The following is a 27,048-nucleotide window of genomic DNA, read 5'->3' as shown; positions in this document are numbered from 1 at the left end:
TTAAAACCCTACTTAAGTTTAATGATCATCAAGTGTCTTCTGCAGAATTAACATCATATTATGCATACTCTTATTGTGATGAGCCAACGGAAGATGGAGACTTAAAATACAATGCTTTTCAATGTATGTAATAAACAAAAACATATACATATTTATAAAACAATAACACATATAACACATATAACAATATATGTATGACCCAAGTTTTTGAAAGAAATCAAAGGTTTCAAAGGGTTAAGTAGGGAGCTGGAGTTATGATGTGGATACATATATAACTCTTTATAACTATAAGTATAAATGTATAATACACATATATATATTTCAACTTAGGGTTAATGTTACATATAAAGTGTGTGTGTGTGTGTGTGTGTGTATATATATATAATTACACACACACACACACACACACACACACACACACAAATATATATATGTAATTGATTCCTAACTGTTAGATAACTGTGACCAGAACACACAGACTAGATTTGTTAAATTACAGTTGGCCTAGTGTATATATATATATATATATATATATATATATATATATATAAGGTACAAGGTAACTTTATTGTAATTTTTCTTAAATGTAGTTTAGGAAGAAATGAGATAAAATAAATTAAATTAAATAAATAGTTATATGAAGTATACAACATATTACTATATAATAATAAATTATATAGTAAATAAAATATAAATTTTGTATATATATCATTAACCGTAAGTTGAAATATTTTTCTTATTTTGCACAATGAATGAATATATGATACATAAATATATTTTATATGAAAAACGTGCATCCCAACAATATATACGCCTAGGGTATGAAACAGATGGTGAATGCTAATACTCTGACAGAACAGTGCGTTCAGTTTATTTACTATGACAGTAAATGTGCCTTTTAGGTGTGCATGTATTCGCCCACCTGTCTTTGGCACAGTGACCTTCTGATGTTGTGATCTTACAGTGTGGTCCGGTGTGGGGGGAGCATAGTCTATGGAGGGGGGGTGTGCAGGAGGCAGCAGAGGGAGGGCGCTGTGCAGACGCCATATATGGGCACACCACCGACTCTGCATCGCTATTGGCTGTGGGCCTTATGCAGCTGCTTGTCAACAAGATGGCCTTCCTCCTCCTGCCGTTTTGACACTGATTATTTTGGTATCCACGAGAACATACCGTAAAAGCTTGTGTCACTTTTAAATAGATAGTGGGAGAGGGACTGCACAGAGTCCTAACAGGGCGTACAATCAGCTAGACTTTGTTCTGAGAGCTGACAGGCGCATGAGCCTCGATAGCAGCCATCACCAGACAAGGTTGATAATAGAAAGTAGCTGCTGGCTAATGTCGACGTTAGCCAGCGAGTGAGCTAGCTTAGCTACGTGGACACGGATTGTTAACTCGTGTCACCTGCATTTCACCAGACAAACTGGTTTGGTTAAAGGGGAAATACAGCGAGCGAGGGATCACTTGTCATCGACCATCTGCCAGTCAATAAGGTTGTCTGTGGACATTAACGCTGTTAAGGTGAGTAAGCTAGCAAAATAAAACGTTGAGCCTTTTTTTCTCTCTTGTTAGCTTGCTAGCAAGCGCTGTCATGTTATTATGCAGGTAAGTTATGCTATCTAGTTAGCAAGCTACTGACGGATCCGTTTACTTTGTGTAATTACTCATTTATAAATTACATAAGGTATTAAAGTTACTACAAGCGTAGTTGATAGACCTAGTTAATATGTAACATCAACAGTGTGGAAAACATACCTACTGTTTCATAACGACGTAAAGCTAACTGTATGCTAGTCGGGTAACTAACCAGCTAACGTAAGTGGTCAAAGACGGTCCACCAGACGTTCAAAGGTGTTAGCTACAATTAACAATAACAAGCAGATTAATTGTTGTTGCTGCTGTTATTTATGTTATTTGTGACACCACACTTGTTGGTTGTCAATGGAGAAGTTGGCTTCATTTAAGATAGTTTTGTAGGGTGGTAAGGTTATCTAAAACAGAACCAGGAAAAGTAATGGTCAAGTGACCCGCAGGCCTTAGTTTTGGACCAAGAAATTTGACTCAAAACATATCGAGTGACTTACCATAATATTGTGTGTTTTGATAATGCATATGCGAAGAAAGGTATAAAGTCATTGACATGTTGTCAGGTAGTATTTAGCAGCCGTGAGGAAATGTGTACAAACGGATAAGCCAGGACGTACAAGTCCACAGTGAATCTGTTTTGGGGACAGTGTCATAATGCGTCCTAACGTTGTCATTGCTATAAAATTATAAGTTTTGTTTAAAGTAGACTACCTCCACATAGAGTACTGTCCGATGTGATATCATTAGGCAAATTATGATTTTTCCCCCCCTCTCCTCTCAGATGTTGAAGCAGGATAATACCCTGTGTTGACACAATGGCCTCTGTGATTATGGTATCAAAGCTTGCATCAAAGTCTAACTTGTGACGATGTTACAAGCACAAACGCGCAGATGCTCCCACAGACAGCCCTGCAGGACAGTCAGCCACTCTTCCTAGGTGTCCTCTCAATGTAATAATGTTCCCGAGCTGACTGCTGGAGTGATGCACTCAGCTGTATTGTGCTGTTGACAGTTTGCAGCAAAGCTGGCCTGCTGGCTGTGCTTCTGTTGCATTGTCTTCGCAGGCACACATGCAGAGAGGGAGATTGAGCTAAGACTTTTTGGCATGCTTCTGTATTATCATTCGTCAGCTTTTGGCCGCCTGACTGAAATGCTGTGAAAAAGAGTGCAGGAGGGCTGGCGGATAGTATGAGGCAGCTTGGTTGGAGTGATACTGTTTTGTGTTTATCAGGCTGACTTTTAGCGTGAGCTGTTAACAACACAAACTTTTAAGTCACAAGCTTTGAAATTGGTACTTCTTTTGTTAGCCCAAGGTGTTAAATCTTAAATTAGCATTTAATAGGGATGTGGTACACTATGTGTTGCACACACCTACCATAGTGAAGCCATTATCCTGATGAGAGTGCATGCCAAACGGCTCTTGATTTGTATAGGGAAATGACCCAGTCCAGCAGAAATCCAGTTTTAATATCATGGGACAAATCTGTCAATCACTCACTATGCTTAAAAGCAGGAATTTGTGAACAGACTGCTGCATTGTAAACATTTGTGTATACGTGTAGGAGTAAGTATTGTGTGGATTTTCACATTTTGACTACAGCAGTAATCCTTTAGCATTTCACTCAGACAGAACAGTGAGTAAGCTACTTGTGTACGTGGAGATATTTTTTGCAATGTTAGAAAGACGTAATCAGAATCTCCCAAATAGGAGGGATGGTGTACTCTGTATTATTGACATATCATTTATCATCTAACATCTATCTTATGTCAAAAAAAGCTTTGTAGCAGCATCACTGCATACTGTAATGCAGAAGCAAGTCTCTTCCGGTTTACCAGCCCTAACTACTGCCTACATTTAGAGCCATATAATTCAGTGTCTGTGTGGAAATAGTTAAGTGTTAAGTAATATATTCAGAATATCATCATCCTGTTTTGACAGTTAGTTTGTCAGACAGCTTGGGTACCTAAGGATGCAGCCCCGGGCACCGTGGTGTTGCTTTGGTGTCACTCGCTGCCACTGTTCTTGGACGGGATTTTGAAGGATTAGGTTGATGCAGAAAGCTTAAAACCAAACCCAAGCCTTCATTTGCAGGAACTGTTTGAAATTAAGAGAAAAAAGTCAAAGTAGCTCAGTACTAACTTAACCCGACTGGGGAGTAATGTGGAGTACTTAAAACGAAATGAAAGATGCTGTCTAGTAGGACTGCACAATATAAGGGTAATATGTGATAATGTTAAATATTGCAACAATATTTCCTGCAATAAATAAACAGGTATTAAAGTACTAAGTTCTGCCTTTGAATTGCTTAAGAATAAAAACCAATGACTGTCCAGCTTACCTAATGTAGAAGTCCATGGTATACGTTTGCAGTCTGAAATGCATCAGAGGCACTTTGATTGCAAGTAAAAAATCCTTTATTTATACATGGATGAGCAACTAATTTTTATCAAGGTATAAAATTTATACACTGATTAAAAACTGTTTAAGTCAAAGTGCCTCGAATGCTTTTCTGACCGCCAACCAATACCACACACTTCTACCGTAAGTAAGCTGGACAGACATTGTTTTTCATTCTTATGTGACGTCTTGCCCTTTCTTCGAAGAGCACCTGATTTTTTTTTTTAGTATCACCAACACTAAGTTTCTTAACCCAGTGCAGCACGCCCTATTTTTTTAATTCACAACAAGTTGTTTGTTGAATTTTTAAAAAAAAAGAAAGGAAAATTGTCCTAATGAACAACATGAAGTTAACTCAAAAGGCATAACCTAAAAAAGTGATAGTTGGGCCTACATTTTATAGTGCAATTATACTACTGAATGTTTTTATTGTGGTGATGATGATATAAAAATTATATTTTGTGCAGCCCTACTGTATGTGACATTTTATGTTAAGTATTTCAGAAAGACAAATTTGACAAGCATCATGATTTCTGTGTATATATTACATTGTTTTGTTTGTTTTTTTGACAAGCGGGTTTCTCACTCACAGCAACTGTCTGACAGGCTTAACTGCGGCATTGTTTGTATTGACTTGAAGCATATTTTAAAGAGCAGGGTGATAGCAGCTTTTTCAAAACGCCATGCATTGCTGCACAGAGAAGATGGATGCTGAAAATGTAGCAGTAATTTTAAGACATTGTCATCAAATCTCTGTAATCGCTCATATTAATTACCAGTTAAACTGATCATAAGATAGAAGAGTTGTCGCTGATCTCTGTATGTTTGTTTTCAGGTGACGCCTCCAGCATCAGACATAGTTTTGATGACAGTCTCTGTGACTTTGCTGTTCACATTTGTTATGGAGTTAAAGATCAATATCTCACGAAATCAATAAAAAAAACTATGCAAAAACAGTTAAATTGTGTGTTGATCAATATTGAAAATTAGGGATGATCATAGAGAGTTGACAGAATGGAGTTTGAACCTGCTGAGACTTACAGCAGCACCCTGGCTGTGAGTGTCCCACTCCTTGCCAAATGTTGGCTGCACTGCACAGTTATGCTGTTTGCTAACCCACAGAGCAGGAGGAGGAAGAGATTTTTTCTCCAATTTCGTGTGGATAAAGGACAATGCAAAAGACAGTATTAGATGTAAACAGTGTTTTTAGATTTATCTTATGTAGTCTAAAAAAATGAGAGCTAATAATTCTGGTTAGTAGTTTTAAAAGGTAGGTGTGTGTGTGTGAGTGAGTGAGTGTGTGTGTGTGTGTGTGTGTGTGTGTGTGTGTGTGTGTGTGTGTGTGTGTGTGTGTGTGTGTGTGTGTGTGTGTGTGTGTGTGTGTGTGTGTGTGTGTGTGTGACTGACTTTGTACTGAAGCACTGCAGTGGGCAGACTGTCTCTCTTCTGGCCTCTCTTATAATACCATCCAATCTGTTATGAGAGGTGGATTGCATGATGCAGTGAGAGGGAGGAGGGGAGAGGAGCGGATGGAAGGAGGCAGAGAATAAAAGTGGTAAAGAGAGAGAGAGAGAGAGTCATAAGGGGACATGGAGAGAAAGGTCAGTAAAAATGGTTCACCAGCGTTTTTCTCACAACAGTATAATCTGCATGCTCTTAGCTGAGTTGTCGCCGTGTGATTATAGAGGAAGCATTTGAACTGGATCACCACAGTGTGTGGGCGGTGTTTGCTTTTTGCACCTCTCTGAGCTATTCCATTAGTTCAAATGTCCAAAGCACCACCCATTCACTGTGTCAGGCAGAGAAGCACAACAATGACCTGTTTTAAAGCCTGTGGGTTGAACAAGTCAGGTAACTAATGGAAAGCTGGCTACTGTGTCGTCAAGAGGATGCGTTAATTACTGTCATACATACAGTACATACAATCATACATTGCCTTACCACAACAGGATTAAGGATTGCAGACAGTCACCGCACCCCCAGATGTACCAGGAAATCTGTTAATTTAGCACTGCATCAGAGGACAAGTTAATTCATGATATATGGAGATGCTTTCATATAAAAATCTCAGCTGAGCTGGCAGCTGGTACCTGTAGAGGCGAATGAGAGATGGGACTTGATTGTTATAATTTACAGTGAAAGCGAAGGACTTCTCAGGTTGTTAAACAGCTACACATTCTTTTTGTTGTACATTAGCACAAGGCCTCTTTTGGCCAAAATACATATAGTGTTTGATAAATCCAAGTAAATACCAATCTAACCTATATCACACAGTGTATTTCCTCTGGATGTTGTGCTTGTCAACACGGATTGGGTCTGATTTTGTGGCTTTCTCTTAAATATATGCTGCTTGCAGTCTGGCACCTGGTTACTAACTTTCTATAAAATCCCAGCTTCACCTGTGTGTTATTTTGAGGAACATCCCGACCACAACAAAATTAGATGAAATAAGCAAAATACAGGTATTTTAGGTATACAGGTATACAGGGCAGATATATACACCAGACACACTTCTAGGGGGTCATAACTTTTTGTTTTCGTTTTAGGGGAATTGTTTTAGAATTGTATATAATGTATATTGAGCTACTTGAACGCTGGAGCAGCTTGTCAGTCTAGGTTTCTGCATCATCAGGATGTTGTATTTTAATTGGGGAATGAGGGTACTTTTAAGTATTTATCATTCATACTATCATACTAGTTTAGTTGTCAGTGATGTTTTGGGGCTTTCTGATACAGAAAAGTAGCGTCCTATCCATTTTAATCCTATAATACAGTTTAGACATTTAGGCTAATGTGTAAAGTGTAACTTTAAAGGAATCAGGACCGACAGGTGAGGTGTAGCTGTGGGTTTAAGCTGTCCTGAGATGCAGAGGAGGCCACCAGATCAGCAGTGAGCCAAACATGTTGCTCCATTGCCACTTGTTCCCCTCCTTAAGTATGCCGGCACGTTCCTGGCAGCTCCTACAGCTGGCATAGCTGCACAAGCACGCTGGTTGGACTAAAGGCTTTCCCCTCTAGCCTGTAGCATAGGCTTTTTGGCAGGGAGAAAAGGGTGAGGACAGGCGGGACAGCTACAGCAGCTTCACTACTACCCACCCCCTCCTGCTGTTTGCTAAAAATAGGCCCGGCATATGCCTGCATGCTCCTCCCTGTGTTGCCTCCTATTAAGCAAGTCCTCTTTGAAGCACTGAGATGCAGGAGAGGAGCAGAGGGAGAGAGGGGAGTCCATTTGGAGCTTTTTGTGTTCCATCTTTCATCCCTTTCATCTGCAGGCCGCAGGCACCAAACCTGAAATGGAATCCCTTTAATTTGATTTAGAGGCTCCAAAGCGGGGAGATGATCATAGTACACAGTAGAAAATGTAATTGCTAATTGAGTTTGGGCGAAGTAGAAGGCCGGACAGTCGTGATGACTTCAGTGAGTAGTGTGATGATAGTTCAGTTCTCTCCAGTCTAGTGGCTGGGCCTTTGGTATGCTGTGCTGTCTGGGTTTCACCTCCAGGCAACTCAGTACAACCTCAATTGGTCATTGATTATCTGAACTGATCCCTGCACGGACGAGCAGTTGATAAGGACACATACACGCCAGTATTTCCGCAGTATTCCAAAAAAGACAATATTCTAAATTTGATTCGGTCATATAAACTGCATATTGTGTAAATCTATTCCGATTAAGACATGGTATATGCCGCTATTATTCAAGTTTTAGGAGCATTATTTAGACATGAATACCGCACATTTGAAATATGTTTATCAACAGGGGTTTTCACCGCAGTTTGCGACACACTGCCTCACGTCTGTGCGTTGTCATTGATATGTTGTACACAAACCAACATCACCAACAGTTTGCAAAGCTATGCGTCAGAGAAGCATGCAGAAGGAAATCCCACAATTCTGGTCAGAAGAAGACACAAACCTGCTTTTAAACTTTATGAAAGACTTGGATATCATCAGGTTTTTGGATATGGGCAAATATCACAGCACTGAACTTTAAAGAAGGTGAAGGAAGGAATGAGAGAGTTCAACAAGTCCACCACTTGAAGGAAACTGAAAAAATCCTATTTTGATGCAAAAAAGCAAAATGACCAGTGGCTCCAGCTGTTCCACCTCTCAGTATTTTGACATGATAAAAGCCATGTTAGGACACGTTAGTTAAAGGATGCCCGGCTGCATGTAAACGGCAGTGTTAGTTGAATATTCATTTTCATTAGACATGTAAACAGCTTTGTAGGTATACCGTATTGTTTGGAATAAGGATAAAAATTGGAATATTTTATGCATGTCAACATACTTGGTGTTGCTCACTGTGCTGTTTCTCTCTTTTCTTTAATTCCTCCCTCTCCGCCTGTACACCACCCTTTCCTCTCATCTATCCTATTGATGCAGGTTGTATGCCCAGTGTTGCTGCTGACCTCAGTGACAGACAGTGCCCATCAGGTTGGCACTGGGACAGAGAGCCGACGATGAGAGCTCTGGCTCTGGGTATTTGCTGGCCAGCATAGATGTCGATATGCCCCGGTGGTCCGCATCCTGATGGACCGAGACACCTTCTCCCACATCCGTCTGTGGTGCCCACGCCCCTTTGGCACCTACTCCCAGAACAAAGCTAGGAGCCCAGGCTCGGGGGGCAGCGGTGGAGGCGGCGGTGGGACAGGGGCCCCCTCCCTCTGCAAGGCCGAGCCCTCTCCTGGTGCCAGAAGGACTGTGGACGGAAGCGACGATGGAGGGATGATCGTGGGTGTTCAGGAGGAGAATGGAGAAGAGGAGGATGTGGGTTCGGAGAACACTCCACCCGAACCTGAGCTCGTCCCCACCTCCCTGGCACAGAGCCAGGCCCCCCCACCTTCTTCGGCCCCTCCCTCTCCACCCTCTTCCGGGTCCCAGATGGAAGATGGCCGCGTGCTGTTAGACACCTGGTATGTCATTAAGCCCGGCAACACCAAGGAGAAGATAGCGTTCTTTGTCGCACACCAGTTCAGTGGAGCAGGCCAGCCCAGACCCAGCGCCATGAAGGTAAACAGCTGAGACAAAATCTGCTGTTTTTAAGAGATTTTTGTTTGATTTTGTTACTGAATTATTTTCCTTCTCCGTAGGTCAAAGGTAACTGGGCAACGGATTGCAGTAAAGCCAAAAGACGAAGACGATGTTCCTCCTATGACCCGCCAACACGCTCCCAAGCCTCAGAGCCAAACCTCAGTCATGACTCCTCCTCCCTTGCGCCTCCTAGCCCTGATGAGCCACCTCTAGGAGGGGTGAATGAGACAGACCTGCTGTCAGTGGCAGAGATGGTTGCCTTGGTGGAGCAGAGGACCGCCATGGCCCTCCAGGGAATCGTGGCTGTTCATGGGAATCAGCACCAACACCAGCCCCCTAACTCCACCCACAGTCAGGGCCTTACCCCGCACCAGCACACCCTCCTCCGGGGCACGGTGTCAGACCCCACTCCCATTGTGTTTGTGTCGGACAGTTCAAATGGCCAGCCCTCCAAAGAGGCCCAGGAGCCATCATCTCCCATCCAGACAGACCAGGAGCTGGAGGAGCAGCAGGAGTCACTGAGGGTAGCCCAGGCCATAGCGCACTTTGAGTCCCAGAACCAGGAGAATCGGCTCCATCTGGGCGCTGGTCCTGGAACAGACTCTTCTAATCGAGACCGAGAAAGGGAGCGGAGGAGAGGAGGGGAATCTGGCGTCGTAACTCCTCCCCCGCCCCCCAGCCACAGTCATGGTGAGGTTAGAATAGCTTTCAGAGTGTCCAACCTGGATCCGCGGTCTCAGCTGGAGCCGGCTGGCAGGTCTCGCTGTATGTTTATGAGCTGTGGCGGCGGGGGGAACCAGGCAGCGGCCAGGTCCAAAGAGAAAATCACCTGTGACCTCTACCAGCTCGTCAGCCCCTCATCTCGAGACCCCAGTAGCCTGCTGCTTGCTGCCACAACTGCTGCCCCTAAACCAGATGGAGACCTCCATCACCCAGACAGGCCGACCTGTGGCAGCCCAGACCCAACGCAGGAGGAGAAGAAAGCTGCGGGTGTGGGGAGGGAGCGAGTGACGGGTTTCCACGTGGAGGTGGTGGTGACAGGTGCTGTGGACCAATGTGTGTTTTATGGCAAAGACAGTACAGAGAATGTGCAGGAGGAGACGGTGTGCTTCGCTATGCCCACTGGGGGAGGAGGTGGGGGGAGTGTAGGCAGCTCCACTGACCCTTCATCAGATGATCCCCCTCCTGGACAACTCTTCTTCCTTCAGCCCCCTCGGGGCCCAGAGGAGGATGTAAAAGGACCGGGCACTGGCAGTGGGTCAGGAATTTGCTCTTTGGACTGTGCCAACAATAACGGCCCCGGGACGGGGGTGGCAGTGGGCTCAGGGGAGCGGGCAGCTCGACCAGATTCTCCCAGCGTTGGGGAGGACTGTTCAGACCCTTCGCTGTGTCGCCTCTACCGCCACGTGTCCCATGACTTCCTGGAGATCCGCTTTCAGATTCAGCGCCTCCTCGAACCGCGCCAGTACATGCTGCTGCTGCCTGACCACATCATGGTCAACATCTTCAGCTACCTGCCGACGCGCTCTCTGGCCGCCCTCAAGTGCACCTGCCACTACTTCAAGGTGCTGATTGAGACATATGGGGTGCGGGCAGTGGACTCACGCTGGAATCAAGACCCTCTCTACAGGGATGACCCCTGCAAGCAGTGTAAGCGGCAATATGAGCGCGGGGATGTTTCCCTGTGCCGTTGGCACCCCAAACCTTACCACCACGACCTGCCTTATGGACGCTCCTACTGGATGTGCTGCCGGCGTACAGACAAGGACACACCGGGCTGCCGTGTCGGGCTTCATGATAACAACTGGGTCCAACAGCCTGCTGACGGCTCTCAGCCCATACGCACCAAGAGGGAGGACAGGAGGGAGGAGGCCAGGTAGAGAGGGAAGAGTGCACCTCACACATAGCAACTCTCATCTCCTCCTGCTCCTGTTCCTGCTCCCTCTCATCTCTGTTCAGACAACGAACAGGAGAAAAGAGAGCATTGCAAGGAGGAGTCTGCACTCCAGATTTGTTTTGTTTTTCTTTGCTCCAGCACTCCTTTCTTGCCCTCAGTGGAGGGAAGTCGAGAGGTAAAGAAGGAAGAGAGGTGTGTCAATCTCCTTGCCTTTTGTTTTCAAGCCCTCCAGAATCCCTCTCTCCCCCACTGTGCTCCAGAGTGGCACCTTTTAAGAAGTTTGCATACCAGGGTTGGGGTCCCCTCCTGCTGCTGTCAGCCAGCCATCTCTCTGCCTCTTACTCATTCGGGTTTCTGTCTAACTCCATACATACATACATGGTTTTTAGGTAATTCATGTGAAAACTTTGCAGTGTATTTGATTGAGATTAGCATTCATAAAGTGACGCATAGAAATGTATTGCCCTAGAGCCTGCTTACTGTTCCCAATACTCGTTCTATGTTCTGTGTCGTATCACAAACTTCCATGTTAGCTGTACAATGGTGCTTCGAGGAATGAGCTGTACCGAGTCCAACAGATGTAAAAGTTTATCAGTGGTGGAATGTTCAGCGTCGCTATAGAAATGTGATTGTATAAAGCAAACTTGATTTTTCCGTTGTACAAGATGCCATTTGTACCTGTCCTGCGCCATGAGTTTCTATTTCTCTGAATGTGCTGTAACGTTGTACTATGTTGATTAGTCCCCTGATAATGCTGCTGAAATCATTGCCTGTGTCGCCGACGTTAATTCTGAAATGGCCATACCAATGGTTAATGACAGGCACAGTCTCACTGGCTACTGAGACATGTTGGTGTCATTGTTTCAGAGTGGACCCTAACCTTGCTGACCAGCCATAAAGAGGAGCCACTGAGTACTTTCTGGTTTACAGAGAATTATGGGAGATGGACTTGACCAGTGGGATTGAATGGGATTAAAAGAGAAACTTGATGTCACTTTGGAAAGGCCTGATGTCACTTTGTATGGTTTGATTGACCTGCTTGTTTGCCATTTTTTTGTTTCCTTTTTTTTTTTTGTTTGGCTGTGTTATTGGAGTGTGTGTCAGCGAATGTTTGCTGTTGTATTTTTGCTTTTATTCTTGAGGACTGTGTTCTCCCTGTATCAGTCTGTCATCCTACTCAACCTGCAAAGATGTATTTTTTAAATACTTCATCTTTGTTTTAACCCTTCCCCCAGCTCTCTTCCTTTCCTCCCCCTCCTCCGTCCTCCGATTCGGCAGAGGGCAGCGTTTGCCAAAGCCGTCATTCATGCTTCGAAGCGGGTGAAACCAACTACCACACACACACACACACCGCAGAAACTCTCTACACCAGCTTCCAGCCTTAAAAGCCCCCTACCTCCTCCCCACCCTGCAGGAGATTGAGGCGTCAGATACCTCACAGATGAGCAAGAGTATTGGGAGTTGCACAGGACCCTGTAAGCGGCTAGATTTCAGATTCTCGATAGACTTCATCCAGCTCTACCGGATCCACCCATAACTCTTAGTGTGGGAGTGTAAGATGAACAGTGCCTGGTGACGGCTCTGACTCTTCATTCTTGGAAAAAAAAAAAAAACTCTCTTCTCCTCCCCCCTTCTCCCTCGCTGTTAAACTCCCCCGCCCCTGCAAGCTGACAGACTGGACGTTAACGAACTGATGTGATGAATGATGCTGAAACTCTGCGTGGAGGTGGGAAGATGGTTGGGTATTCATGGGAGAATAGGTTCCAGACATGTACAATGCTAATGGGAAATATCTGCTTAAATAAAACAGAAGTGATGATTAAAACTGGAAATCAGAATCTCTACCTGGTTCGTGTGGTGTCTGATATGTCAATACCAGTGATGGCTTTTAAGCTAACAATTAACTGATTGATTAAATCGTTTGTCTTTAACAGTGCTAATCAAATCTTATCAGAGCTGAATACAATGTGACCAGCTGCCAAAACAACAGTTTTCAAGAGTATTTATGGGACAGAAAATCAAGCAGTACTTTGTATTTTGAGGGGTGAGAATCAGAGGGGCTTAAGTTACATTTGACCGAAACAAAAAAATGACCATACTTTGTCCCCACTTATTAAATATTATTAATTTTAAAGATTAAATTCAAATGTGTGGATGACAACATATTTTATGAATAGTATTTAAATGCATTGAAAAGCTATTTTTAAGTGAGTGGGTGCTTTTTTGTCCTTTTGGCCCCAGACAGTGCAGTGGGTTTTTGATTTGAGAAGTATCCTTTTGGCATTAGAACAGGCTCCAGTTATGTATATATATATATAACTCCCATAATTTTAATCAACATTTTTTTACCTTAATGAAAATTTTATGCTTGATTAAATGACTAAGCACAATAAACAACAAATCAGAGCCTGACGGGAGCCAGAGAGAATTAGGGTTGTATTGGACACTTATCCAGAGTCAGAGCAGCCTGCAGGCCCCGAGTTTAGAGAAGCAGGCTGGAGTCTGAGAGGGAAGTAAAGAAATGTACTACTGCCGATGGCGGGTAGCAACAAAATGTTTTAGCCACCTAAAAAAAAGTCTATGCTCTCATCAAGCTATCAGTCTCTCTGTCAGTCTCACTAAGTATCGGCGGTGAAAAACCAGTATCGGTCGACCCCTAAATTTCAACTAATCGTATCGCTTTAATACTCTCTGGGTGAGGTTCATCTTCTTCATTGTTCTCTTCAGCCAAAGTTTTAGAAAGGGTTGAAAAAACTTTTTAAACAAATCTTTGAGCTATTTGAGATTTTATTGAGTAATTTATTTATTTTTATTTTTTTACCTGGCTTCCAAATTATACTTTGTTCTTCACACACCTTTTATTTCAGTGCTGGAAGCAGGCAGAGATCGACTTGTGATTGAATCAGCGTGTAACAGTATACAGTAATGGCATTCTAACCTGATAAAACATTTTTAGACTGCATTACACACGCTCTTTAAAACGATAAACGCAGGGGAGTATCACAACCCTTTTTAGTAGTAAACTGACTGCGAATTTTGAACTTTTTAATTGTGACATCTTTGATTTGCAGTGCAGTGACAAGAAATTTCCAACAGGTGGCAACACTTTGATTTTTTTTTTTTTTTGTACTTAATCATTCCAAAAAGGAAAAAACATATTTTAGATACTGACACCTTTTTTTAAAAAAATTAACCCTTTGAAACCTGAGCAAGTTGCCTAGATTTCTTTCAAAATCATGGGAAGCAGGCAATTAGCCACAATAGAGGAAGTGACCCAAAAATGATCAAGAAATTACCAAAAAGTACAAGAAAATGACCTGAAAATTAATTAAATAAAAAACAAAAACAACAACAAAAAAGTGAAAAAAAAAAACCTAATAAAACTAAAACTAAAAACTGGAAAAAGTGCTGTAAAAAGTATTGTAAAAATTGCAATAATTTTGTAAAATGATTTTAAATATTTAATCATGATAATTATAAATATTAATATTATTTTCCCCTAGCTGTTTTCCCTAGACATTATCCCTATTTTTTAAAATTAAATATATATTTTTAAAATCCAATTCTCACCAAGTTGTTCATTTCCTTTCCTCCGTGTTTCTGAAAGAATTCACACCAACTTGCCTAGAGTTCAGAGGTTTAAATACTTAAAGTACTTTAATACTAAAGGCATTTGAAAGAAGCACAAGAAAACTTATTTCGCTCCAGGTTTCAAAGGGTTAATAGGACTGTTAAGCGTAGTAACCCCACATGAAAACTGCTACAGCCATCATTATGAGAGCATTAGCATCCACAGTGTACTTCCATACCGGGTTCTCACTGATGTCAGGCAGCTTCTCTGATGCTTCAGACGTGTCTTGCTCCTGGGAGCCACCGCCGCCGTTACCCCCGCCACAGAACCGACCAACCAGGAGACAGATACCAGACTTTTCTTCCTCTTCAGCCACTGAGAGGAGTAAAGATGAGTTACTACTTTCTCCTCAATCTGTCTGTCTCTGTGTGACTTTGTAATGTCCTTTCTTTCTTACCTGCAGCACTGGTCTCCCTCATCCTCTCCTCAGCCTCCCTCCGGGCTCTTCTCCCTTTCTCTTCTAGCTCCCAGTCCAAATCCTTCCTCTCCTCTTTGGAGTGACGCAGGCTGAACACCAGGCGATGGAGCTAAAAAGATTTTATAATTTAATAAGATGTCAGGACAGGCACCATTTGTCTTTTTCTCTTAAAAAGCTAGCAGGTTTTGCTTAACCCTAATGTCATTTTAGGGGTCTGAAATTACTGTTTAACAGCATAGACAAAAACCCTAAATAATCTTTTTTAACCAGAAGCTCATTGACTTTTCCTAGAATGACCCCAACATGAGAAATAGAGAATCATTGCCTTTGAAAGGTATGTCCTTTCATATTTTCATGAAATCTGTACATCTGTACACCAACAGGGTCAAAATCTTGTCTTAAGGGCCATTTTTGTCACGGCAGTAATAAAATCATTTTCATACCACAAAAGCACACACACACACACACACACACACACACACACACACACACACACACACACACACAGAGAAATACATCTGCAAAGTCCATACACACAAACTTACATATTGTCCTCATTGTGCAGTATAATATGCTATGTTGCTAAAGACTGTTATTGATTTCCTATAATAAAATGCATTCAAAACTACTACTACTACTACTGCACATTTCTTCTACTTTCTGAGGCTACACAAGTGATATATTTGGCAAAAATGTGTTTATACCTGTGCAGTACCTTTAACAATAATAATAACAATCATAATAAACCTCTATTTTAGGAAAGAAAACAACTATGAAAGGTGTGCTGAAATAAAAACCAGTGGATTCCACTGATTAAATGCAGTCTTTGTGCTCTGTGAAGAGGGAAAATCTAGATATTCACATAGTTTGTGATGAATGGCAGGTTGCTTCTTCATGCAAAATAGATTTGGGGTTTAAAATTCAGTCAAGCTTCTTTATTTTACAGGTTTAGTGAAGGTGGGTCATTTTTGACCCTTAGGAGAAGTGGTGTATACATAAAGTTAAGACAACACAAGGGGTAAAATTCAGTTGCAGATCAGGGCTCTGATGTTGAGTAGAGCATCTAAGCCACTTACATGCTGATCCTCGATGGGCTCGGTGCAGTAACTGACCACCAGCACCAGCACTGACGTACAGAAGAAAAGTATGATGGCAAAGTGGAGGTAGTGGATCCCACACACCAGGAAAGGGCAGTTAGAGGGGAAAATACAGCTGCCAGAACCGAACCAGAACTCAGGCAGCATCCGGCACAGACCCATCACCAGGCCGCCGATCAGGCCCCAAAACGCACCCTGGAGGCGAAGGAGAATCTAATGTTCAGATATGATGCCACCAGTATCTTCATCAAGGGTAATATGATTTAATGTTACCATCTCACCTTTTCATTGACCCTCTTCACAAACACTGCCAGGAGGAAGACTGAGGCGATCGGGGGAGCCAGATAGCTGGAGATCGACTGGATGTAATCAAAAAGCTGACCGCTCTGAGCCGCCCGCACCACTGGGATCCAACAGATACTGACGGCGACGATGCACAGAACCCAGACTCTAAAGAGGAGAGGGGAAAAAGATGTGCGAGATGGGTGATTTTTATTATTATTTTTAAATTCAGTTAACCTTTAACCAGTAAAACCTCTTGAGATGAAAAATCTCTTTTTGATGAGTTTACTGGCTTAGACAAGCAGAAATATCCACCTCCAAAACAACAAAACACAACACAAAAAGAACACAAAATTAAGTTGCCACAAGGAAGGACTAAAAAGTATGTTAATGTACGCTATGGGTAAAACATAAAAACAAGATAATTAAAAGGAGGCCTAGAGGAGCTAATGAGTGCAACTGCAGACATTTCCACATAAATGGAGCTGTGATGCATCCAGACTTATCCATATTTATTCACAGCATCATGCATTCATACACTTTGGAGTAACCTCTGAATCAAATGGTCATCTTTTCCCCTTTTTTCTTTTGCTTTTTAGACCGAACAAAATAAAATTAACACAAGTTATTAAGATTTTTAGCAAAAGTGTTAAAGGTTGGCCAAAGCAAAGTTTTTAAGCATTTTTAACTATTTTATATTGTCTTTTAGCTCAGTGTTGTAACTATATGTAATATTGATATTTATTATTATTTTTATTTTATTTTATTTTTACTGTAACTGTATGTTGTATTTCTATGTCATCTTGATGTTTCCTTTTTTCCTCTTTTTACCATAACTGTTATTGTACACACACTATTGTATGTAACCTTGATATCTTCCCTTTTTTTACTTCTTTTTCTTTACTAAAAGCCGAACTAGGTACAGGAGTTAAAAAACAAGCAGCAGCTATAATCTCTATATGTGAAACATCGTTTACGACAGCTTGTTTTTAACAGGTGGAAGTTGTACTATGTTAATTTGCGTTGTCCCCATCAAATATATAAATAAATAAATAAAAACTTACAGATTTGTTTCTCCTCATTATATACAGATTATACACTTTTTTTCATTTCTAAAAATGTGTGTTTCCAAAAATACAGAAAAAAACTAACAGATCATGGAAACAGTCCTTTTTTTTGGGTTGTGCAGAGCAAAGTGTCGGAGGATAACGGGTGTTTTTTGTATCATCTGATCCTCTGATGTTCACATGAATCTTTGCCTGACGAAGACCTTGTAGATCACAGCTTAGCATCATTACATTTTTAGGCAAAATCCGGTGTGCCAACCATTTCTCCTTTTTCGTAATGAAAGTCGTCCAGTCACGTATAGATGGTGATCAGCCAGCACAAGAGAAAAGTAACATTTGTTTACTCTGTCAGCATCCGTTTACCTGCCCACAATAAGGAGCTCGCGCTCGGCGGCCTGCGGTCTGATGCGAGTCCAGATGTCCATGGTGAACAGAGTGCTGCTGCTGTTAAAGATGGAGGCCAAAGATGACATGAGAGCGGCCAACATCACAGCCAGCATCAGACCTCGCAAGCCTGCACAGAGAGGTGACAGAAGACAGGGACAAGACCAGAGGACGCTGGACAAAAAGGTAGAGCGTTCTTTTCTTTTTGAAGGTAGTCATTTTTACTGGTTCTTACCATTTGGCATGACTGACACCACCAGTTTGGGATAAGCAATGTTGGAGCAGCCCACCTCGGTCCCACACACACTCTTACACACCTCTGGGACGACACAGCCGACCTCATCTACAGGAGGATGGAAACACACACATACACACACATTGTAAAGATACAGATTAGTTTCTCTAAATATAAGTCGCCCTAACCCTTTTTTTTAATTGATACATTCGTTTTTACTACATATTATGTACATTTATATTTTTCTATCCATATTTTTTCTCATAGTATCACTCACTTATTCTTATTTATCTCTTTACTTACTTTTTTTCCCACTACATTTATTTCACTATTTTTTGTTTTTGCTTTTGAACCTTTTATGTTTTGGCTTTGGTCTTTTGACACTTACGGTGGTATTGTAGAGTTGTATTTCCTGGTATCACATGACCTGTCAGGTGACCCATTCACACTATTTATGGGCTGTTTCTCTGTATCTTGCCATGTCTGAGGAAGGGTGACTGCCCAAAACGTCACGTGTGTGGAGGTATTTTTCCAACTAATTTTTGAGATCATCAAGTTCTTCTGTAGTGGAATTAACATCATTTTATGCATACACAGATGAAGACATAAAATGCAATCGTTTTCAGTGTATGCAATATTCATTCATTGTGCAAAATGAGAAAAATACTTCAACTTCGGGTTGATGCTTTGTACATGTTCACGTTGTCAATTAGAAAAATATATATCGGTTTGTAAATTGGCCGAAATAAGCATGCTGGCTGATTCCAATATTTAATTTTAAAGCCAATATCTACCGATACCGATGACCTGCGGATATAATCGTTCTTCACTACTGAAAACTGTCAACAGAATGAAATTTTTAGAGGAATAAAATTGTACTCTGAGATGTTGCAAAACCCTTTAAAACCCTAACTGTTTTAACTTCTCTCAAAAAACATGGGTAGAAAGCAATGAGCAACTTAACAAGAAACAGCCCAAAAAATAGCAGGAAATTAATTATATTAAAAGGAAAAAGAAAAGAAAAAAGCGAACAAGAAAGTCATCTGAAACTAGACAAAAAAAAAAGAAAAGTAGAGAAAAATACTAACAAGAAGATGACCTACCGAAAGCCTAAAAAAATAAAGAAAAAATTAACTTTTTTGTGGCAGAATTTTAAATTGTATGGTTACAGTAATTATATGTTCAGCTTTCTGGACATTTTCTTGTCACCTTTTACTAATTTCTTGCAGTTTGCGGGACATTTCTTGTCAAGTGTCTCATTGTTTCCTTAATGAAAGAAATCAAACCAATTTGCTCAGTTTGAAGGGTTAAAAAGCTTGTGATAGGCATCTCAACACAGCACAATAATACTGATGCCAAGGGGTTAAAGTTTAGAGTTTAAGCACAGACCTGGGAAAAGGACCCTGCTGATCATGCCGGGGAACACCATGAGGAACATCGGCAGCAGTTTGAGGTAGCCGCACATGATGCAGCCGGCTTTCACGTGGGTCAGACTACGAGCTGCAAGGCACCGCTGGACTATCACCTACAGAAATACGACAGGACGGATTATTTTGTGCCAGGAAAAGACCAGAGACATTTTCAAAGAGCAGTGATGCATATCTATTTGAGGTTTATAGCGTTGATAACTGGGGTCTTCAATGTTTTTCAGGCCATGGATCCTCTTACTTAAAGAGAGACAAGCAGGGACTCCCTACAACACATATTATTCAAAAGTTTGGGGGTCCTCTGGCTCAACTGGTAGAGCGGGCGCCCCATGTTTAAAGGTTATGTTGCATGTTTGCGAGAATTTTTTTTTTCTGGTGCTCCATTTTCCAAGTTCCAAAAAGATGTTTTTTCGTGTGTGAAATAGAGTGAAAAAAATTCTCGCAAAAAAAAAAATTCTCGCAAAAATTTTTTTTCTCACAAAACAAAAAATTTTCTTGCTAAAATTTTATTTTTATTGCACAACAAAAAAAAATCACTCTATTTCACATGTGAATTTTTTTTTCTACTTAGAAAATGGGTCAACAGAAAAAACATTTTTCTCTCTTGCCCCTCTCAGAGCTTCTGTACAACAGCCCCCCCTCACCCCCCTTTCCTCTGCAAAGAAAAAAATCAGAGTTGCACTTCTCTGAACATTTCCAGGTCTTCTCTTGTTGCCTGTAGCTGCTAAGTCAGCAGCAGCTGTAGCATGGTTAGGTATGTTAGTCACCTCTGCACTTTGCCCGGTAGTTTTTAGTTAGAAAGTTGCAAAACGTCCCATTGTGGCTCTGAAGAATGTCCTTATATTCGGAATAATAATATAGCTAACTGGCCAATGTTTTACTTGCTCACCTCAGTTTTACGCATGATATGGATAGCTCACATGACTGCAAAAGGAATCATGGGTAATAGTTAGCCTGTCGTTATGTTGTACATTGTAACATATTGTTTTTGTTTTTGTTTTTTTTAAATAAATAAGTCGATTTAACTTTGCTAATTATATGTTAATGTTAATGTGTATTTTTAGACATAATAATAATAATAATAGACGTGACAACTTAAATAGAACTAAAAACCTACATTAGATTATTAGGTTTGTGTTATGTAGCTTATGTAGCTTTCCTTATATACAGGTATAGTAAACATGTTTCAATATATGATAAAAAAGGTCAATGAAAGAACATTACAGTACACCTAACTGCATATTATCTGGATCAAAGGGACAAATTAGGTAAAGCCACTGCACCCACTGCAATATGGTTTTGAATGCATTTTTCCTCCTAAAAAGTGCAAATCATTATAGCGTAATAACTTTAACTTTGGTAACATTGGTGAGATAAACAGTTTCAAAGTCAGATTCTGGTCTTAACTTAATTTCAACTGAATATGAAGCTAGTTTTTCCCCTCAGTGTGAGATCTGCAGACTTTGCCATGTGACTTTTTTATGCATTTGCATATACTTTGCACTTTTACCTGTTTTAAAGTAAAGAGTTTGTTCTTTTATTGGCATACAACCTGTTTTACATGAGATCATTCCTTTAGCAACTTATCTGCTTATTCATATGGTTATTTCTCTTCCACTTGCACCCTCATATGTTATTTTATGCATTGCTATTTTATTATTTGTGCTCTAATGTTCTTAAATGTTCGTTATTTTGGTTGTCATAAGGAGGCAAAGGAGGGGCTACTTGAGTTTCTGACATCTTATTTTATTCTGTAACCTTTTTATTGGGGAAGCACTTTGTGCTTAAGATTAAAAAGTGCTATAATAAAAATAAAAATAAAAAGTGAATGCATTGTCTAGAGGTTGGTTGATATGTGTGCACAAGCTCTCCGTGTCATTTTTTGCCCTTTTCCAATCCTTAAATTCCCCTTTAAGATGAAGAAACTGAACCAAAGCTTTTCAGCAGACAACTGAGTGGGATATTCACCTGGTCGGTACACCAGTACCAGCCTCCCACTATAGCGATCCCGAACAGCACTCCAGGCCAGGGCAGGTCCCCTGTGGTGGGGTCCCTCAGCAGGCTGAAGGCGTCCTGTCTGGGCGTGTAGCAGTGAGGTGAGATGTTGTAGCGCTGGGGATCCATGGAGGAGAAATTACTTGGTATAGCAGCGCTGTATTTGGCCAGCAGAGCGCTGTAGCCTCCCACTTCAGCAAAAGCTAGATGAGAAAAGTGAAAGTTCTTTGTCATTTAAAGGGTCAGTTCAGACAAACTACAGAAAAGACAGATTTTCTGCAGAGTTTGATGACACTCAGTTTACCTCTGGATACCATTTGAGAACCTTACATTCGACAAGCAACACAGCATGGTTTGGATATTTTCTTTCATAAACACACTGTAGTCTGCGCGCTTTCTGCTCAGTTTGATAGTCCAGAGCTCTGTCATGAGTCAGCTGCTGAGTCAGCACTATCATTTCAACGCATCACCAATTCACAAAAGGAGGTGGCTGTTTTTTCCTCCTCCACTGGTTTCTCCCCCGCTTTTATCTCGCCTGCCTCCTCCTTTGACTTTGTCAGTAATCTACACCAGGATTAGAGCCATATATATATTGACTGTGTGAAAAAAATCAATGAGGCTGCAGGAGGTGATTCTTGTTGTGTCGGCTGGAGGTGGAGAGGACTGTGGCTGTGCAGCGTCAGCATGCTGTACACCGCTGCAGAAAAATAAATGATTGCTGAATTTAGTTAATCTCTTTCCTGCTGCGAATTTTCTGGGGAGGGACACAGACAGAGGTCTGAGGGGACTGACAGAAGCCAAGAACAATGAATTGTGTGTAGAGTGAATGAAAACATGTATTGGAAGATTAAATATGACACTGTATAATTTGTACTTACAGAAGCCGGTGAGGACCAAGGCCCCGACTATGATGACAAAGGTCTGAACTGTGTCGGTGTACATCAGAGCAGCCAGGCCACCTGAGAACACACATTCACACACCTTAATACTACTTACACTGACAGAAATCTTGAAATCTTAATTTAAAGGGGGTCTTCAGTGATTTTGTAGTGGACTTCCATGAAGTTGGGGGACTTGCAAGAGATAGGTATAAAAAAGAATAGCTGACATCAAAATCAGCAGATAGTTACATATCCTATTTTGGGGCCTTAATAATGGTCAAGCTCCAAAAACACTACATCTCCCACAATGCAACAAATAGCATCTTTTCATAAACCCTCTCTTCCCTAAAAATGACAGATTTTCTGTTTTTAAATTGTAGTTTTGTGAGCCTAATGCATTCCATTCAAAGTCAGAGGTTGAGATATTCTGACCTCCTATGAGAAAATCTACAATGGAACGCCACAAAAAGTCGGAGTTTGTACTTGTGAACTCGGGGCAAATCCATGTACCCCAACTTTAGCGGTCTGACGTCACACAATAATTGAAGCATCCGTGGAGGCCACCGAGGCACCATTGTTGTATATTTGCGTGTGTTTAATTAAAATACACTTACTGTGATATAGTAAAACCTGTTCTGCATGTAAATTGGTGTCAAATAATCAATATCGCCTAGTATAAAAATGCTGTAAAATAAAATGCAAACCGGCGTCTGTTACCTTATGCGCAGTTTTTCCTCTGTTTCTCTCATATGTGCAAAAGAGAGCAGCGCCGCTGATGGTGCAATTGTCCATGGATTAGCCACAAAAACACGAGTTTGTCATTGTCATGTTTTTTTATTTACGTTTGGTGTTGTGCACTTGGAAGTTGGACGTCAGACATTTCACCTGGGAAATTCCGACCTCGGATTTGAATTGAACGTAGCGTAAACCAAGATAACACTGACGATGTCACTATGACATCGTCAGTGTTATAATCTCAAATTTCAGAGTCACAGAAGACATTATTCTACTGTTTTCACAGATTAACAAAAAAAATCACTTGAAACAAGAAGTAGCTTCTATTGTATCATGGATAGAACTGATCAGGACACACACACACACACACACACACCTGTAACAGTGTACAAGGCTGTTATTAACAGCAGGGTGATCACAGCCACATAGATGTTCCACCCTAACGCCTGCTGGATAAACACAGCTCCTGAAAACATGTCCACCTGGAGAAAGAGAGAGAGATGGAGTGAAGGAATGAGGAAGGAATAGATTTTGTGTTCTTGGACACGATGACTCACCGAGATCTTGGTGAAAATGTAAAGGAACAGAGAGATAACGGAGAGGTAGAGGCTGATCCTGGTCCCTCCGAACCTCTTCTTCAGGTACTGCGGCATGGTGATCACCTGCAACACAGCACGTGTCGCACAATGACAAAATGACAATGACAAAAAGCTGAGTAACACACTGAAATTTAGACTCACACACATAAGAAACGCTCTTACTGTGGAGGCATCTAATATTTATGTAAATGCAGTGATTCTTCCACATTTGTTTGTATTGTTGGTATCAGGCACATAAAACAGCCTCAAAACAGCCTTGAATCATTATATAAAAGGGTCCTTAAGATCCATGATAAAAAAAACACATCAGCATCACCACTGTCATAGACTCACCAAATATAATATTTTAAATTTTGAAAATTTGCTAATGCACTCAAATCTTTGCTTACTCTTTAAAATCATTAATAATACTGCTGCATTAATAATCCTCCTTTTCTTTTGTAGCCATAAATCGGTGGAGTACTCATGTTTGTGAGTGTTGGGGGGTGGGAGGTTTTAGGATGCGGGAATGACTGTGCTCTGTTAATTTCATAATTTTATAGCTGCATTTTTCGGTGGGATATGGGGATAATAATGTTTGTAAAATTTTATGAATTAAAGTTCTCCATTTCATTTTATCAAATTCTGTCATTTATGTTTTTGTTTATTCCACCAACCTGCCCAGGGACTACAGGTGGAAAATAACAGCTCTGCTAGAAGCTGGTACAATGCAACTCTCCTTGTTTTGTATAAGGTTAATGTTTTATGGTGCACTGTCCCTATGTAAATAAAAGTACATTACATTACAGACATCACATGGCATTTGTTAACACGTGTTGATGCTCACAGTGGATGTGTGCTGAAATGGCCTGAACTACTTACCCCAGCGGTGAGGTAGACGGGTACAAACAGCCAGCCCAGCAGCAGCACGATGAACAGAGCCTGATGCATTATGTAAACAACACACAAACGTGACATGTTAGACCCTAAAGGACAGTGCATCATCGAGCAATGCTGGCATGGAATTCATTTATAAGTTTATTTATTTATGAAAGTAGTACAATATATATTCACATAAAGTTAAGATTGTATTTATTTACACAAGGAATAGCGCAGAACACTATACATGATGTATACTTTTTAAGATATGAAACTGATTTTAAGCTATTTATCTGGTTTTTCTTGTGATTTAATCAAAAAAATCCCAGATATTTTATTTTCTCAACTATTAATGAAATAATTAATAATTAAATAAATTATTATGTAGAGCTAATGTAAGTATTAGACAGTCTTTGAGTTCATATTGATTGTTTTGTGTTGTATTAGTGTTGTAATATGTGTATGTTATGTGTTTACGTAATCTAATAAATGAAATATTGCAAATGAAATTAATGGAGATCCAAGGAAGAGAAGCTACTGTAAAACAGAAGCTAATGGGATCTTAATAAACAAACAAACAAACAAATAAATGACACCATCCAGGGGTGTCCGGTGGCTGTGTGGATAAAGCAGGCAGCCCATATATGAAGGCATTGTCCTTGCTGCAGCGGCCGTGGGTTCGATTCCACCTCATGGCCCTTTGCTGCATGTCACCCCCTCTCTCCCCTTTCACACTTTCAATCTCCTATCCTATCTAATAACAGCAAAAATGCCAAAAAATAATCTAAATAGCACCATCACCCAGTCAACATTTGGCACAAATGTATATAGAGTAATCTTTGCACCAACTCAGTGTTTTAAAATGGTAAATAATAGCGTTGAACTGCAGAGTTGTACAAGCTTTGAGTTTGTAGAGTGACTTACATTCCACTCGAACCCTCCCACAGCGATGCCGCTGGCTGCCCCGGTGCCCGCCAAGCCCACAAAGTGACCACTACCAATGTTGCTGGCAAACAGAGATGCACCAACCTGCAATTAAAAAAGAGCGCAGAAAACCAGAAGCCAATCAAAACCAAACAAATTCCAGAAAAACTTTGATTTTGTAACTCTTATAAATATGCTTCACGATGCATTCGTGTCTGTGTGTTGTGCATTTCTGGTTATAGTCTTCATACTGTATGATATATGCAACTTTGTTGCATATTAAGATCCTAAAGGATATGACTGGTGTTTGGACAAACGTTTCCTCACCAACTTTCCTACTATAACAAAGAATTAATTCACTTTAAAATACTACTTCTGCGTATATTTTTTTGATAGAAATCCCTTAAAGCTGTAGTTGGTAGCTTTTATAAAAAACATTTTGTCATATTTGTTGAAAATTCATTATTCCACAAAGCAGTACATGAGACCGATAATCTGTGAATAAAGTCATGTTCCTCTACATCCTCCAAAAATCACAGTGTACTGCCGTCAATTCTAGCAAATGTCATTTGAAGCAGGAGGAAGAGGAGGGACATGCTATCTTTCTCATATGACAAAATATGACATATATATTTTAAAAGATATTACCAACTATAGCTTTAATTTGAACCAGTTGGCGCACTCTGGTGGACAAACTATGAACTAATTTTTCAAAATGACATGAAGAACATCTGTATCATTTCTGTGCTGCAGCTTCCTATTATTGGCCACCATATCTAATAATAAGCTAATTAAGGGCTATATAATTTTAAATCTAGCTCTATACTGAACTCACCGGCCACCAGGTCATAGTGCGCCCTGCCAGGAAATATCCTCCAACTGTCCCACGATTGGTCCGAAACATGGCCTAAAAGACACAAGACAATACAGTTATTCTCAAAAACCAAATGAAATGTTACTTGTATCTCCTTATAAGTGTGACAGACTTTTTTTATGGTGATATACATTTGTTATCCAGTAATTATAATCTCCCCATGATTAGACTGTCTGTTACACACACAGCAGCACTCACCCAAATGCCCACACCGATAACCACCATGAAATATCCAACAATGACTGTGATGTCTGCTGGGTTGTTGATGATCACTTTATCTGACGAGGGATTCTCCATCGCTCCACTTCTACCTGAATAAACATTATGCATCCTGTGCCTTTGATTTAACTCCCTATATGAGGAAGCTTGTCTTTGAATTATCTGCAGCTTGGCTTTTATACAAAAAAAAATCACCTACATTTACAAAAACACATAAACGCAGAAGTCAATATAGACAAATGACAAAAAGAAAATAAATATTATGTTAAGAGGAGCGATGCATCGGCGGTGGAGTTGTGGTGGTCAGTCCAAGTGAGAACTTTGGCCGTGTGACGATGGGCAGTGTCAGCAGTTTATTAATTAGAGTAATTATTAACACCAAACCATGAAAAACAGGGTTTCTGTCAAGTAGTTGCACCGAATTGTCAACATTTTACATGAATAAATGAAGACTTGCATCTATTGTACGCCTCTTTGGTGCCCAAACAGCTACCGTACAAATGTTGA

The 27,048-nt window shown here is 40.9% G+C and overlaps 2 protein-coding genes across 2 annotated transcripts; one reads left to right on the top strand and one right to left on the bottom strand.

Moving 5' to 3' along the window:
• The first annotated feature begins 1,063 nt into the window (after nt 1-1,063).
• Nucleotides 1,064-12,759, top strand: fbxo46 (F-box protein 46). Its single transcript, XM_042486697.2, has 3 exons — nt 1,064-1,521; nt 8,371-8,997; nt 9,078-12,759. The coding sequence occupies exons 2-3, from the start codon at nt 8,518-8,520 to the stop codon at nt 10,896-10,898; spliced, it is 2,301 nt and encodes a 766-aa protein (XP_042342631.1). The 5' UTR covers nt 1,064-1,521; nt 8,371-8,517; the 3' UTR covers nt 10,899-12,759.
• Nucleotides 12,760-14,101: 1,342 nt separating this feature from the next.
• slc5a2 (solute carrier family 5 member 2) lies at nt 14,102-26,962 on the bottom strand. Its single transcript, XM_042486337.2, has 15 exons — nt 26,521-26,962; nt 26,284-26,355; nt 25,449-25,553; nt 24,528-24,587; nt 23,625-23,729; nt 23,444-23,549; nt 22,330-22,410; nt 21,425-21,654; nt 19,419-19,554; nt 18,030-18,137; nt 17,774-17,924; nt 16,343-16,511; nt 16,041-16,256; nt 14,944-15,073; nt 14,102-14,861 (listed from the first exon to the last, which is right to left on the bottom strand). Exons 1-15 carry the CDS (start codon nt 26,650-26,652, stop codon nt 14,647-14,649), a joined length of 2,016 nt encoding a protein of 671 aa, XP_042342271.2. The 5' UTR covers nt 26,653-26,962; the 3' UTR covers nt 14,102-14,646.
• Between the last annotated feature and the right edge of the window lie 86 nt (nt 26,963-27,048).

This window comes from Plectropomus leopardus, chromosome 6 (assembly GCF_026936395.1).
Source record: "Plectropomus leopardus strain MGB_pleo_1.0 chromosome 6, ASM2693639v1, whole genome shotgun sequence".
Taxonomy (NCBI): Eukaryota; Metazoa; Chordata; class Actinopteri; order Perciformes; family Serranidae; genus Plectropomus; species Plectropomus leopardus.
The sequence above is the reverse complement of the archived record's forward strand: the minus strand, read 5'-3'. Positions and strand labels throughout refer to the sequence as shown.